The sequence below is a fragment of the Haematobia irritans genome, chromosome 2 (genome assembly GCF_050003625.1).
Source record: "Haematobia irritans isolate KBUSLIRL chromosome 2, ASM5000362v1, whole genome shotgun sequence".
NCBI lineage: Eukaryota > Metazoa > Arthropoda > Insecta > Diptera > Muscidae > Haematobia > Haematobia irritans.
In genome coordinates, this window is record NC_134398.1 from 199,798,934 (window position 1) to 199,814,553 (window position 15,620).

The 15,620-nt window shown below is 29.0% G+C and overlaps 1 protein-coding gene across 5 annotated transcripts in view; it reads right to left on the reverse strand.

The window, feature by feature from the left end:
- The window catches only part of ush (Zinc finger protein ush), a 480,112-nt gene that overhangs the window by 9,287 nt on the left and 455,205 nt on the right, over positions 1 to 15,620 (reverse strand). For 3 of the 5 annotated variants that reach the window (XM_075297143.1, XM_075297145.1, XM_075297146.1), the window contains exons 3-5: positions 1,136 to 2,229; positions 919 to 1,019; positions 574 to 828 (exon numbers count right to left, since the gene is read on the reverse strand). In XM_075297143.1, coding sequence (XP_075153258.1) covers positions 574 to 828; positions 919 to 1,019; positions 1,136 to 2,229 — 1,450 coding nt within the window. Of the gene's footprint in view, positions 1 to 573; positions 829 to 918; positions 1,020 to 1,135; positions 2,230 to 2,326; positions 2,466 to 15,620 lie in introns of those variants that run through there. The other 2 variants (XM_075297147.1, XM_075297144.1) reach the window with 2 other exon arrangements.

Genomic DNA, 15,620 nt, shown 5'->3' on the forward strand with positions numbered 1-15,620 from the left:
ATTTGAATTTATACAAATTTTCATAAAAAATTTGAATTTATTCGAATTTTCATAGAAAATTTCAATTTATTCGAATTTTCATACAAAATTTCAATTAATTCAAATTTTCATACAAAATTTCAATTTATTCAAATTTTCATGGAAATTTTTAATTTATTTAAATTTTTATGGAAAATTGAAATTTATTCGAATTTTCATAGAAAATTGGAATTTATTCGAATTTTCGTAGAAAATTGGAGTTTATTCGAATTTTCATAGAAAATTTAGATTTGTTCGAATTTTCAGAGAAAAATTTAATTGAATGGAGGAAAATTTGAATTTATTTACATTTTTATAGAAAATTTGAATTGATTTAATTTTTTATAGAAAATTTTAATTTATTTAAATTTTTATAGAAAATTTGAATTTATTTGAATTTTAATGAAAAATTGGAATTTATTCGAATTTTCATAGAAAATTGGATTTTATTCGAATTTTCATAGAAAATTGGATTTTGTTCGAATTTTCATAGAAAATTTGAGTTTATTACAATTTTCAATTACATGTGTATAGCAATTGCAATCCAACACTTACAGTGGTCCAGCTATTAGGCTTGCCGAGCGTATCAACGAATACGGTATGATCAGTATAGGATTGGTGGGTAGAGCCAAAAATGGTGTAGTCGATGGCTGTTGCAAGGCAGCGGCAGCTGCTGCGGCCGCAGCAGCAGCTACCATGGCCGGTGTGGGAGTTTTTGTTCGAGTCTGTGGACTAATGGCACCCGAGTGAACAGAATTCGCTTTAGGAGTGCTAGATGTGGTCGAAACTTCAAGTTTAGGGGTTAATTGTCTGCAAAATATAATTAAGGCGAATATGAGAAACAAAATCCCTTACGAAATTGAAAAGAATATTTTTGTTTTCCTTTATAATGATACTCACCCTTCTGTCCGGCGGGAACTACAGTAATGTTGCTTGTGAGCCCTATAGGTTTTGACATTATTAAATCGGATATCACAATCGCTGCAATAACGATCAATCTGCTGGGAATTGATGAAAAACAAGAAGAAGCGAGAGAGAGAGAGAGAGAGGGAAATTATTAATCAATTTTCGTATTTCGAATTTGGTAAATGGGCATTTCAACCAACAACTAACTCACTTGACTAGAATTTTCCTCCATGAGACCACTACAGGAGCCAGTTGTACCACCTCCTCCATTATTGGAATTTGAGCTAGGTGCTGGGGAGGTTTGATGCATACGCATATGGCGATTAAGTGAGACTTTTTTGTCGGCACTATAGGAACATTGAGTGCAGGCATATTGTTTACCCGTTTTGGCAGCTTTAGCTGAAGGCTCTGAGGATCCTGTGGATCCAGTGGCAGAGTTAATGGAATTACCCGCAGTTGCTTGGGATGGTGAGTGGGAGGTCTTGTCATTGAGGTTAGATGAAGCCACAGAATCATCATCATTGTCTTTGATGCGGTGGGAACAATAGAAGGACTGATGGGCTTCCAAAGTGGAGGGTGAACTAAAACCAATGCCACAGGGCAAACACATGAAGACTTTCATGCGTGGTGCTACCTCAAGTGGTGGTGTAGGTTGCGGCTTGATAATGGGCGATTCCAATGGCAGCTTAGTTGAGGCTGAGCCTATGTCAATATCCTGATCTTGCTGATGCTGTTGCAAACGTTGTTGTTTCCTTTGTTGACTTTGGGACTCATGTACCACCTTTAAATCTTTGGCATCTGGCATTAAAGCTGGATCTGACGCTAATAAAGTGTTCAATCTTAGCTTGGGCATCGCTTGAGATGGTGATGAAGATGAGGAATGACGCTCATTAGCAACATCTTCGGATTTTGCTGGACTTATGGAGGGACTAATGCCAGGACTACAAGATCTACGATCTTTAGAATTTGTCTCATCACTTTGGGCAGAAGAGGGTGGTAAATCACCTTCACCATCCGGTTGGAATGAATCTGCTGTTGGGGCTCTTGGTGTTGTGGGTTGTGAGGATTCAGGTGTTTTCCTTAGGCGTTCATCTAATTCCATTTTTGGTCTCTTCTTCATAGGTGGTTCGTTGTCGACCGTCGCATCGCCCATATCACTGTGAATGGGTGAATTCGCTAGCATTTTTTGTTCAGTCTCTTTTGTTAAACGAGCGGGAGTGGGTGAGGAACGTTGTTCGTCATTTGAGTGCTGCTGTTGATGGTCGTGTTCATCCATTATGTTATTCGTATTGAAGTCTTTGGAATCTGAAAGCAAACGAAAAGAATTGGTTAGATGGAATTATTCGGTACAAGTAAAATTATTCTTATTTGGGTCAATGGCTTGGAGAAACCGAAATCCTACTTTTTGTTCATGACATTTAATAAAATATGATAAAACTTCAAGCATTCAAACAAATTGGTAATTGAGCGATTGAGTCTACTCAATTTGAATTATTTAATTCCAAAATAAATAAAATTTTTCTATGGAAATTCTAAAAAATAAAATTTTCTATAAATATTCGAACAGTCATCGAGCTTAATTACAAAACTAAAAGAATTAAGAATTTGAACAAAATGTCAATTACCAAACAAAACAACAACAACAATTAAAATTCGAACACAGTTAAATTACAGCAGAAAAAATTTTTATGACAGATCGGAATAGATTAAAATTTTCTATATAAAATAAAAAAAAACTTGATTTTTTTTACATTCCATCGGAATATATTAAAATTTTCATTATAAAATTAAAAAAAAAAAAACTTTTTTATTTTTATTTTTTACATACCATTAATTTTAAAGTAAATTTTATTTGAACTTTCCCAAATATTATTAAATTATTTTTTCTTTATATAAAAATACGACTAAATTAAAACTTTCTATGAAAATTCTATAAAAAATTTCTATGAACAATTTGAATAAAATTATTTTGTATGAAAAATCATATTGTATATTAAAAAATTCGGCGAAAATTAGAACACCCTAAAATATGAATCTATTATTATTTTTTTTATGAAAGTTCGAATAAATTACAATTTTTTATAAAATTCGAATAAATTAAAAAAAATTTAATATATACCAATCGTCTATAAAAATTTCAATTTACATGTTTTGTTTTTTATTGTTGGTTTGTTCTCCAATTTTTTGTTTTGATTACAGCTTAAAACCATTACGTTCGAATTCGAATTTTCATAGAATATTTTGATCTACCCGAATTTTGACAATTGTTATTTCCCATCAAAAAAAAAGCGTCGCCACAAAAGTAACGAAACTGTTCTTTTTGCATCCGGAAGTGGTGCAAAATTGACGCAGAAGCGATGAATTTAACATGGGCTTGTCATAGGACGGAAGTCCTACATTTCAACAGCCGATACACTGAATTTTCATCACTTCTTTAGGTGTGATCCGAATTCAATGTTTTGGATGTAAATTAAAAAATTCTGTGATATTTTGTCAAATAAATAATTTTTATAATTTTTTATAATTTTTAATAGATTCTAACGCTTGTTTGAAACGTTTGGCCTAAAATATTTTCAAAAATTCACAAATTTTTCAGATTGGATTTAGCATTTTTTTCGACAAAATTTAAATAATTTGTACCATTTATGAATTCTTAAAGTGTTTTTAATAAATTTGAAACAAAAAAAGTTAAAATTACCCATTAAACATATGCAAAAAAAAGCATGTTATAAAAAATTGAATGAAAAGAACTTCCTGTGTAGTTAAAACTTCAAGTTTGCAATAAAAACTCGAATAAATTAAAATTTTCTTTAAACAAAATTCGATTAAATTAAAAATTCCAATGAAAATTTCACTAAATAATTTTTTTTTTTTTATGAAAAAATAAAAATTTCCCCGAAAATTCGAATAATGCCGAATAATAATAATAATAAAAATAATTTTTATATAGACTTTGCATAAATTAGTTTCTAGGAAAAATCGAAAATATTCAAAATTTTCTGAAAAAATTGCGAAATTATATTGTTGTAGTCGTTTATCTATATCTCCCTACAATTCCATTGGAAATGGTGTAATACATACTCTGTGACAAGAGATGGCAAAAAAAAAAAACAAATCTCATAGCTTATCTCCTTTAAAATCTTTGTACTCTTCAACGACAAAAAATTCTTAAGAATTGAAACCCATATCACAAAACTTCAGCAGCAAACCGACTGAAACTCAGCCGACACAATCACATAGAATAGCAACAATGTGAAGCAAGGCAAAAAGACAAAACCGTAAAATAAAATCAAACCCACAAAAAAAACGAACATTTTCCAATGAATTTCTCACCCAAGAGTTATAAACTATGTGGCCACAACAGAGCAATGGCAAGATACGATTGCTTTTGGATTGGATTCAATTGGTGAATATGTGTCAAATTGACCAAAAGGTTAACAATTATTATCGAACAAATTGTCAGGCCATCCTGTATGGTTTCGGCCTGTGGCACAACAAAGAATACAATCACGTTTACCATCCACTCCATCAATAAACCGAAACCAAAAGCCAAGAAACGCACTAAAAAGCTAAAAAAATTGTAGTTCCAGTTAAGCGAGAAAAACAAAAGTCTTAGAGCCAGAGGCTTATCCATAAAACCAAGTACGTTGGAAAGGGGTGGCAATAAATGTATTGCCAGGAAGGTCTTCGGAAGACATATGGAGAGAGTAGAGAAGGATACTTTAAATAAATGCTCAGAAATGCTCCTAACCGAAGCTTTTTTCGTATGGAACAAAAGTCAGCCAGATGGACAGACATATTTTTCAAGCGTCCGTTTGTCTGGCTTGGTACTAAGCACACACTATCGATCCTCCGTTACCATCATCATCATCATCATCACCATCAGCAGGTCAGTCGTAGTAAAGATCGACAAATACTTGGTCCACAAGGGCCTTTTATTTATCATTTTTGGAAAATTCCATGATCATAAAAAATTAGAAGCTAACCAAATTATGTAGGATGAGATTTTCTATAAAACTTAAATTTAAATATTTTTTGGGGAATTTAAATGTCTACTAAATTTTTTTATTTATAATATGAAATTTTGGAAAAAAATTTTATGGAAAAAAAAATCACTTCAATTATGGAATATTTTATTACTTTTCAAAACCATAAAAGTTAATTCATTTTATAGTTAGGTAAACTCACAATAAGGTATGGACGCTCCTTTAGATTATGAAGACTTTTTTCTCTCATTGCATTGTTAACAAAAAAACTGATATTTTCAAATGTGCTGTGAAAGAGGTTTTGTGTTTTTTTTATCGGAATATTTAATCTTGGCGATATTTACTAGTTTAACTTTTATGGCCAAGAAGTTGGAAATGGAGTAACAAAGTCTCCGAAGAATAACTAAATTGTATGGAGTAATGGTAGAAAAGGCTTGCACTGATGTATAGGGGTATATTATTATTATATTATAAAATTGTTTTTATTTTTATCGATTTTCAAATTTCCATTTTTTTTAAATTTTTAAATAAAAAGATTAAAAAAAAATTTTTATTTAAAAAATTTTAAAATCTTATTTCTTTATTTTATTTTATTTATTTCTAATAAAATGAAAGCACGAATGTTATAGAATATAGATATTTTTTCAGAAATATAAAAATCAATATCTTTATTTACTGTTTAAAAAAAGATTTAAAAAGATTAAACAATAATTGTTTTATTTAAAAAATTTTAAAATCCATTAAAAATTTATTTCTATTAAAATGAATGAACGAATATTATAGAATATAGATATTTTTTTTCAGAAATATAAAAATCAACATCTTTATTTATTTATTTATTGTTTATTTTAATCATACAGTAAATGTATGATAAAAAGAGAAAAGTAGCATTGGCTGCTGAGGCCATCAGATGTATAAATTTAACAATAATGTAATAAATCTATATTTTAATGTCTAAGTGTGATATGAATTTGAATATTAAATTGATGTAATCAACATCTTGTTTTTAAATATTTTTAATTTAAAATTTATCAAATATATTTAAAAATTAAAACACCAATATATAAATAATTAAAAAAGAAAATAAATAAATATGTAAAATAAATGAAATTGATGAATTATGTGGAATATGGAGATTTTTCAGACACAAACACAAAATTATTATATTTTTTTTAAATTAAAATTTAAAAAAGGAAAATTATGTAAAAAAAGAAAGAGTTTTTCGCTAATTAAAAAAAAATAATTATATTTTTATGTTCAAGAACAATATGTTCAATATGTTCAAGAACAATAACTATATATTTAAATTATATATATTATATTTTCTTTATATAAAAACTAATGAATAAATTATGTAAAATATAATTTTTTTAATATAAAAATTAATAATTAAAACTAAGAAAAAAATTAATGATTCTAGGGTATATATATTTTAAAATCTCCCATTAAAAATTTATTTCTAATAAAATGAATGAACGAATATTATAGAATATAGATATTTTTTTTTTCAGAAATATAAAAATCAACATCTTTATTTATTGTTTATTTTAATCATACAGTAAATGTATGATAAAAAGAGTAAAGTAGCATTGGCTGCTAAGGCCATCAGCTATACAGATGTATAAATTTAACAATAATGTAATAAATCTATATTTTAATGTCTAAGTGTGATATGAATTTGAATATTAAATTGATGTAATCAACATCTTTTTTTTTTAAATATATTTAATTTAATATTTATCAAATATATTTAAAAATTACAACACCAATATATAAATAATAAAAAAAAGTAAATAAATATGTAAAATAAATGAAATTGATGAATTATGTGGAGTATGGAGATTTTTCAGACACAAACACAAAATTATTATATTTTTTTAAATTTAAATTTAAAAAAGGAAAATTATGTAAAAAAAGAAAGAGTTTTTCGCTAATTAAAAAAAAATAATTATATTTTTAAATATTCAGAAATATGTTCAAGAACAATAACTATATATTTAAATTATATATATTATATTTTCTTTATATAAAAACTAATGAATAAATTATGTAAAAAAAGAATTTTTTTAATATAAAAATTAATAATTAAAAATAAGAAAAAAAATAATGGTTCTAGGTAATAGATTGCATCATCGAATATCATAGCAAATTTTAAAACATGTAATGCGTTCTTAAAAATAAAATAAAACTTTTATTATATTTTTTACGACAAAATAAATGGGTAACATAAATGGATAAATTAATAAAAAAAATAAAAAAAGAATAAATTAATAGTCCTGGGGATCAGATTGCATCATCGAATATCATAGCAAATTTTTTAACTACAGGTTTAGTTAAAAAATTTGCTATGATATTCGATGATGGGTTCCTAAAAATAAAATAAAACTTTTGTCTTAAAAATAAAATAAAAGTTTGTTTTCTTATTTTTACGACAAAATAAATGGTTTATCCATATATTGGGAGAATTAAAATAATAGAATATTTTTATGACAAAATGTATATCATAGCAAATTTTAAAACATGTAATTGGTTCTTAAAAACAAAATAAAACTTTTATTATATTTTTTACGACAAAATTAGTAGATAACATAAATGGATAAGTTAATAAAAAAAAGAATAAATTAATAGTCCTAGGGATCAGATTGCATTATTGAATATCATAGCACATTTTTTAACTAAACCTTTAATGGGTTCCTAAAAATAAAATAAAACTTTTGTCTTAAAAATAAAATAATTTTTTTTTTAATTTTTACGACAAAATAAATGGTTTATCCATATATTGGGAGAATTAAAATAAGAGAATATTTTTTTATGACAAAATGTAAGCTTTTTCCGAAACAAACATAAAATTATAGCGTTACGTATAAATACAAAATTATTACATTTTATGATATAAAAATAAATTAATGAAGTTATGTTTCTTTACAAATTTTTTCAGAAATTAAAAAAAAAAAATATATATATTTTAATATAAAAATTGATTAATCAGAATTAAAAAAAAAAAAAAAAACAAAATGAACCTATTGAATCATCGAATATTATAGCAATTAATTATTTTTTAATTTCATTTTTTTTTCATTTTCTTCTACCAATAAAAGTCTTATTTTTATACCAGAATACATGGATAAAAACAATTAAATTTTTATTTGAATATATTTAATATCTCCTGTTTAACGTTTTTTTTAATAAAATTAATGAACGAAAAATATAGAATATTAACAAATTTGAAACAAGGAAAATTATAATTATTATTATATTTTTAATATAAAAACAAAACCATATATATTTAAGAAACTAAAACAATAAAACTTACTTATGCAAAATAAATTTACCATTTCCGATGGAATCAATATATAGGCAAAATAAATGGATAACTCTTATGTGGATATTTTTTCGGGCACAAACACACAATTATTATAATATAAAATAAATATATTATAATTTTTTTTATATAAAAATTAATTTATGGACAAATTATATAAAATAAAGAGCATTTTCCGGAAATTAAAAAAAAAAACACAATTTTTAATTTAAAAATTAAATTATTACAAATAAAGATATAATAAAAAAATGGGAAGTTCTTCTAAAGGCACGACTTTAAAAGCACTTCCAGAAATGTCCTCCCAAAGATGTTCTTTTATCACCAAAAAAAATTCGTTTGTTACAAAATTTTTATTTTTTCAATAAAAAAAGTTATTTTTTGACCAACAACACAGTCCATTTCGTTTATATCAAAAACTGTTCATTTCTGACTTTAGGTCTTTAATAAGACACATTTTACAGTTCATAGTAAAAATTAAATGTATTAGAATGAAATGTTGAAATTTTTTTTCGGAATCTTCCGACCCTATCTGGAATATATGTAAAAAAAAAAAACAACTTTGGTCGAAGCAGGGATCGAACCCACGACCCTTGGCATGCAAGTCGGACGTAGCAACCACTGCTCCACGGTGCCCAACTAAATGTATTATTCTGTTAAATAAAGTTTGTTTAATCGGCTCGTGGGCGCCGCAAGCTATGCTATATAAATATAACTTATATGGGTAATTGTCTATTGATGGCAATAACGGCTACATAGCTCAGTGGATAGTGTGTTGGCTTACAAATTGCATGGGCTGCGGTTCGATTTTCCGTCCAGGCGAAAGGTAAAAAAATTTTAAAAATTTATAAAATCGTATAATTTCTTCTACATTGTTTGTATTACAGAAAAAGGTGCTAATAACTAAAAAACCTCGTGGAAGTGAGAAAGATGTGAGACAAAATGCAAGTAGCCAGATTTTTTTTTTGAGTTAGTCTTTATGAAATTGTTTTTACATCCTGGAAAAGAATAAACTTTTATCACAAAAAGTATATACTTTTCTTCCAAATACACTGCCTTTCAGCGAAAAGCAAATGAGAAACGAACTTTGTTTGTCTAAAATTTCGTGTGGGAGGAAAGAATTATTTTTTTGCGTGAAGTTCTTTTCATTCAATTTTTTTATAATTCGCTGTTTTCATATTTTTAATGGATAATTTTAACTTTTTTATTTCAAATAGGTTAAAGACAGATTAATAAAATGGTATAAATTAAAAAAATGTAAAGTCCATTCTAAAAAAAATGGGAATTTTTGGGGACAAACATTCCAGACAAGCTATGCATTAAAAATCATAAAAAATTATAAAAATTATTTGTTTGGCAAAATATCACACAATTTTTTAATTCACATTCAAAACACTGAGTTCAGATCACACCTGAAGATGTGATGCAAGTTTAGTGCAATGTCTGTTGAAATCCGTCCTATGACAAGCCCAGGTTAAATTCATCGCTTCTGCGTCAATTTTACACCACTTCCGGATCTAAAAAGAACATTTTCACTGCTTTTTTGGCGACGCTTTTTTTTACTGGGATGAATATATAAAAATAAATACGTTTTAAATTAAAAAAATTGAAGTTTATTTTTTGTTATAAAAATTTAAAAAAAAATTAAATTAAAAAAAAAATTGAACTTTTAAATTAAAAAAGAAATGAACTTTAGTTTTTGTTATTAAAAAAAAATAAAATTTTATATTTTTGTGTTTTTTTGTTTCATTTCTCTTCAACCAACATTTATTTTATTTTTAAATTTCACCGGAAAAAATGCGGTTAATATTAGACATTTTGATGTTGGATTATTCTTTTATTTTATCGCTGATATAAAATGAACATTACTTGGAAATCAGTTAGGCTCGAAATGACAAGAAGTTTTTTTTTATTTAAACTTCATGCGATTGTTTGTATGTGTATATGGTGTTCATGCGTATCTTTAAAGTGTCCGTATGTCTGTCTGTCTATCTGTACGTCCGTCCGTCCGTTCGTTTGTCTTTTCGATTATCTCTATTGTAAAGAAAATCCAAACTGAAGGAAAAATCCACCAACAAAAACAAGCACAATGAAAATTGTGTAATTAAATTTATCATAACGAGAAATCAATTTGCTAGGCTGCAACAGTGCATAAAGCCAGCTTGCATTCGATGATGCGATGATACTTCCAAAAAAAAAAAAAAATAGTTCTCTTACAAAATACCGCTTCATATAATGCTACTGCACAGGAGGTAAAGGGGTGATAGACGAAGTCTATTAAATTCGTTGGTGTCTTCGTATACTACCTCCATGATTGATATCACACAGTGGGGGGCTTATTGCGGTAATTTTGAAAATCGAATATTAATAATTAATAACAATATTAGTTTGTTGGGGGAAAATGTTGACGATAAATATACATGAGAGTTATATTAGAATTTTAGCTGATTTGACATTTAGTAGATATAAGAGGTCATATAGAATAGTATTCTGCAGGGAATTTGAAATAATTCAGCCTTGAAATGAGGGTACTATGGACTACGTCCATACGCAAAAAAAATAATTTTTTCTCCCAAACGAAATTTTAGACCAACAAAGTTCGTTTTACAATCACTACACTTTAAACACTTGTCGCATAAAAATAAAAACAAAACAAAATAACCCCCAATATTTTTTTCAATTATTGGATATTTTAATTGAATTAAAACAAAAAAGATTCAATTAAAAAAATTTATTGGCGTAATAAATTTTAATATAAAAAAAAATCGATCACAGAAATTAATTGGACCAATTAAATTTTTTACTTTGATCAATCAACTTTTTAATTGGCTTCACAAAAAAATCTGATTCAATCACGAAATTAATTGATCCTATTGAAATGTCTTCAATCACGAAAAGGATACTATCATTTTCATAGTTTTAATTGGACATTAAAAAAAAATACTTGATTAAAAAATTAATTGCGTTCATTAGCAAATTTAAATTAATTTCTTTAATTGATTCAATTAAAAATTTAATTGATGTTGATTGCAAAACACAATTAATTAAAAACGTAACTACACAGAAAAAAAAAATCACGAAAATTTTTCCAATTAAAGTCTTAATTGAGATTTAAAAAATATTCAATTAAAAATTTAATATATTCCAAAAAATTTTTAACTGAAACAAAAATCAATCACAAAAATTAATAGTATCAATTAATTTTTTAATTGGATCAATTAATTTTTTTAATTGACTTTCAATTAATTTTTTAATTAGTACCATCATTTCTGTGATTGAAGACATTTCAAATAAAAACTTAATTGGAACAATTAATTTCGTGATTAAATCAGACATTTTTGTTGTGTGTATTTTCAATAACTTTTTTTAACTGAGGTAGTGTTTTTAGTTTGATTAAAAAAATTCATTGTTTGAAGTAAATTTTTAGTTAAAAATTTTCCACTACTTTTTATACCCACCACCATAGAATGGTGATGGGGGTATAATAAGTTTGTCATTCCGTGTGTAACACATCGAAATATAGACTTCCGACTATATAAAGTATATATATTCTTGCTCAGGGAGAAATTCTAAGACGATATAAGCATGTCCGACTGTCCGTCTGTCTGTCTGTTGTAATCACGCAACAGCCTTCAATAATTGCGCTATCGTCCTGAAATTTGGCACAGATTCGTTTTTTGGTTGCAGGCAGGTCAAGTTCGAAGATGAGCTATATCGGTCCAAGTTTTGATATAGTCCCCATATAAACCGATTTCTCGATTTGGGGTCTTGGGGTCTTGGGCTTACAAAAAACGTGCCGAAAATGGTGCCCATCGGACCATGTTTTGGTATAGCCCCCATATAGACCGATCTCCCGATTTTGCTTCTTGGGCGTCTAGAAACTGTATTTTCTATTCGATTTGCCTGAAATCGGAATTTTAGAGGTATTTTAGGACCATAAAGAGGTGTGTCGAAAATGGTCCGTATCGGTCCATGTTTTGGTATAGCCCCCATATAGACCAATCTACCGATTTTGGTTCTTGGGCGTCTAGAAACCGTATTTACTATCCGATTTGGTATTTTGGGACCCCAAATATGTGTGCCGAAATTGAGGTGTATCGGTCCATTTTTTGGTATAACCCCCATATAGACCGATCTCTCGGTTTTACTTCTTGGGCGTCTAGAGACTATATTTTCTAGCCGATTTGCTTGAAATTGAAAATCTACCGGTATTTTAATATCACAAATAGGTGTGTCGCAAATGGTCCATATTTTGGTATAGCCCCCATATAGACCGATCTCCCGACTTTATTTCTTGGGCTTCTAGAATCCGTAGTTTTTATCCAAATTGCCGGAAATTTGAAATATAGACGTATCTTAGGACCAGAAAGAGATGTGTCGAAAATGGTCCGTATCGGTCCATGTTTTGGTATAGCCCCTATATAGACTGATCTCTCTATTTTACTTCTTGGGCTTCTAGAATTCGTAGTTTTCACCAATTCGTCTAAAAGTGGAATTCTAGAGGTATTTGAGGAACATTAAGAGGTGGTGAGTATTGGTCCATGTTTTGGTATAGGCCCCTTATAGATCATTAATTGTATCAATTAATTTATTAATTGAAAACATTTTCAACTTAATTGGAAATATTTTTGGTGATATTTTTTCTGTGTTTGGTACATCAATCATCATTTCCGTGATTCCATTTAGTTTCAATTAAAAATATTATTATTAAAAAATTAATTGACGTAATAAATTTTTACATAAAAAATCGATTATAGAAATTAATTGGATCAATTAAATCTTTAATTGGATCAATCAATTTTTTAATTGGCTTTGGTGTCAATTAAACAATTTTTGAATCAATTAATTTAGTTTTGGAATCCAAAAATCTTTTTTTTTTGTCTGCGTATTTATGCACTATAGACCACTGTGCCTTAAGTGACAAAGCATGCAGTGTGCTCAAGCTAATGCCTTCACACATAATGTTCCGCTGGTTATGCGCTGATTTACTTGAACGAATGTGCGCAACGTACTTCCCAATGCGGTAGGCAGTGGTGTATGTGGTTACGCATGCGCGCTCTCTTTGGTCTATGGCCCACAAAAGGAGTTGTGGACTATGACTTTTGATTGTTGCAATATAGTAGTAGAGCGAGCTTGTCTCCTGATCTTCTAGAGTTAGCCGAACCACGCTGTTTGAGTTACTCCATGCCAAGTGTGTGTGCCACTTTGTCTGTAAATGGTCTTACAAGGCGGTTGATTTTTTTGTTCGTTTTGGTTTCCATAACCACTTTGCCATAAATGGTAACAATCGAAAAATTTAACAAACCACCTTGGTGAAAAGGTGCACACACATGCACCATGTCTGGCCATCCTTATTGGTTATGGTTCGTCCATCAGCAGTTGGTTGCTCTTTATACAGCAGGATGGGTTAAGCGAGCAATAAACTGTTAAAACGTTTACAGATGACATTTCAATACATACAAATTGACAGGTCAACGCTTATAACAAGCTTTCCACAAAAAAAAAGTTGAGAAAAAAACACAATAACATCAACAGCTATAACAGGGATGACTATGGCATCAGTGACATCAAGGAATGTTGTGATGATGTGGAACAATGGGATGGAAGTTGAAAACAAGTAAAAATATGATTGTATTGGGTCAGGACGATATTCCTATATAACCTATCCTGAATATTGACAAGGGTAGTAACTGGGGCGTTTTCGCATGGACATGTTGGGGTTTTGTAAGCTTAATTTCAACAATTATAGATTGACATTATCCTTATGTTTAATAGTTGGAATTAGTGATAACAAAAGTCGAAGATCGACTTTTCAACTAAACGACTTTTTTCCAAAAAAAAAAAAAATCGAAAAATCGAGAACGACTTTGATATTTTTGCAAATCAACCCAAATCGAGTTTTTATATTTGCCGATAAATCGATTAATCGACTTTTAAGGAAAAAGTCGATAAGTCGAAATAGGTTTAAAAGGGAATATGAAAAAGAAGAATCTGTAAGATAACCGGCTCAAAAACTGGTAAATATAGAAAAGTCGACATTTCGACCAAGTTTTGAAAGAAAAGTGTCTTTTTCCAAATTTGGGGAAGTCGACTTAACGTCTAAAATTTGAGTTTTTTTCTTATGCTGATTACAATTTCTAGTTGGAACTAATAGTCGAATGACGATTTTTTTTAAATTTTGGAAAAGATCGAAAACTTAAAAAAGTCTACATTCGAAAAGTCGATTTTTTCAAAATAAATCGATTTTTTTAATTTGGAAGATATCAAAAAATGGACGTTTTGATCCTGCTTACAATTCCTAGTTGGAATCATTAGTCGAAAAGCGATTTTTCTAAATTTTGAAAAAAGATAAAAAAACGAAAAGTCTAATTTTCTAAAAATTCGAAAACTCAAATTTATCTGATTATAATTTTTAGTTAGAACCAATAGTCGAATGACAATTTTGTCGAAAGCTTGAAAATCGACCTCTTAAAAAGACGAAAGGTCGAAAAGTCGACTTTTCAAAATGTTAAATAAATCGAAAAATGGAAAAGTCAATCTTTACAAATTTTCAGGTTTTTTTATACCCTCCACCATAGGATGGGGGGTATATTAACTTTGTCATTCCGTTTGTAACACATCGAAATATTGCTCTAAGACCCCATAAAGTATATATATTCTGGGTCGTGGTGAAATTCTGAGTCGATCTGAGCATGTCCGTCCGTCCGTCTGTTGAAATCACGCTAACTTCCGAACGAAACAAGCTATCGACTTGAAACTTGGCACAAGTAGTTGTTATTGATGTAGGTCAGATGGTATTGCAAATGCGCCATATCGGTCCACTTTTACGTATAGCCCCCATATAAACGGACCCCCAAATTTGGCTTGCGGGGACTCGTAAGAGAAGCAAATTTCATCCGATCCGGCTGAAATTTGGTACATGGTGTTGGTATATGGTCTCTAACACTCATGCAAAAATTGGTCCATATCAGTCAATAATTATATATAGCCCCCATATAAACCGATCCCCCGATTTGGCTTGCGAAGCCTCAAAGAAAAGCAAATTTCATCCGATCCGGCTTAAATTTGGCACATGGTGTTGGTATATGGTCCCTAACATCCAAGCAAAAATTGGTCCACATCAGTCCATAATTATATATAGCCCCCATATAAACCGATCCCCAGATTTGGCTTGCGAAGCCTCAAAGAAAAGCAAATTTCATCCGATACGGCTGAAATTTGGTACATGGTATAAGTATATGGTCTCTAACAACCATGCAAAAATTGGTCCATATCGGTCCATAATTATATATAGCCCCCATATAAACCGATCCCCATATTTGAACTCCGGAGCCTCTTAGAGGAGCAAAATTCATCCGATCGGGTTGAAATTTGGTACGTGGTGTTAGTAT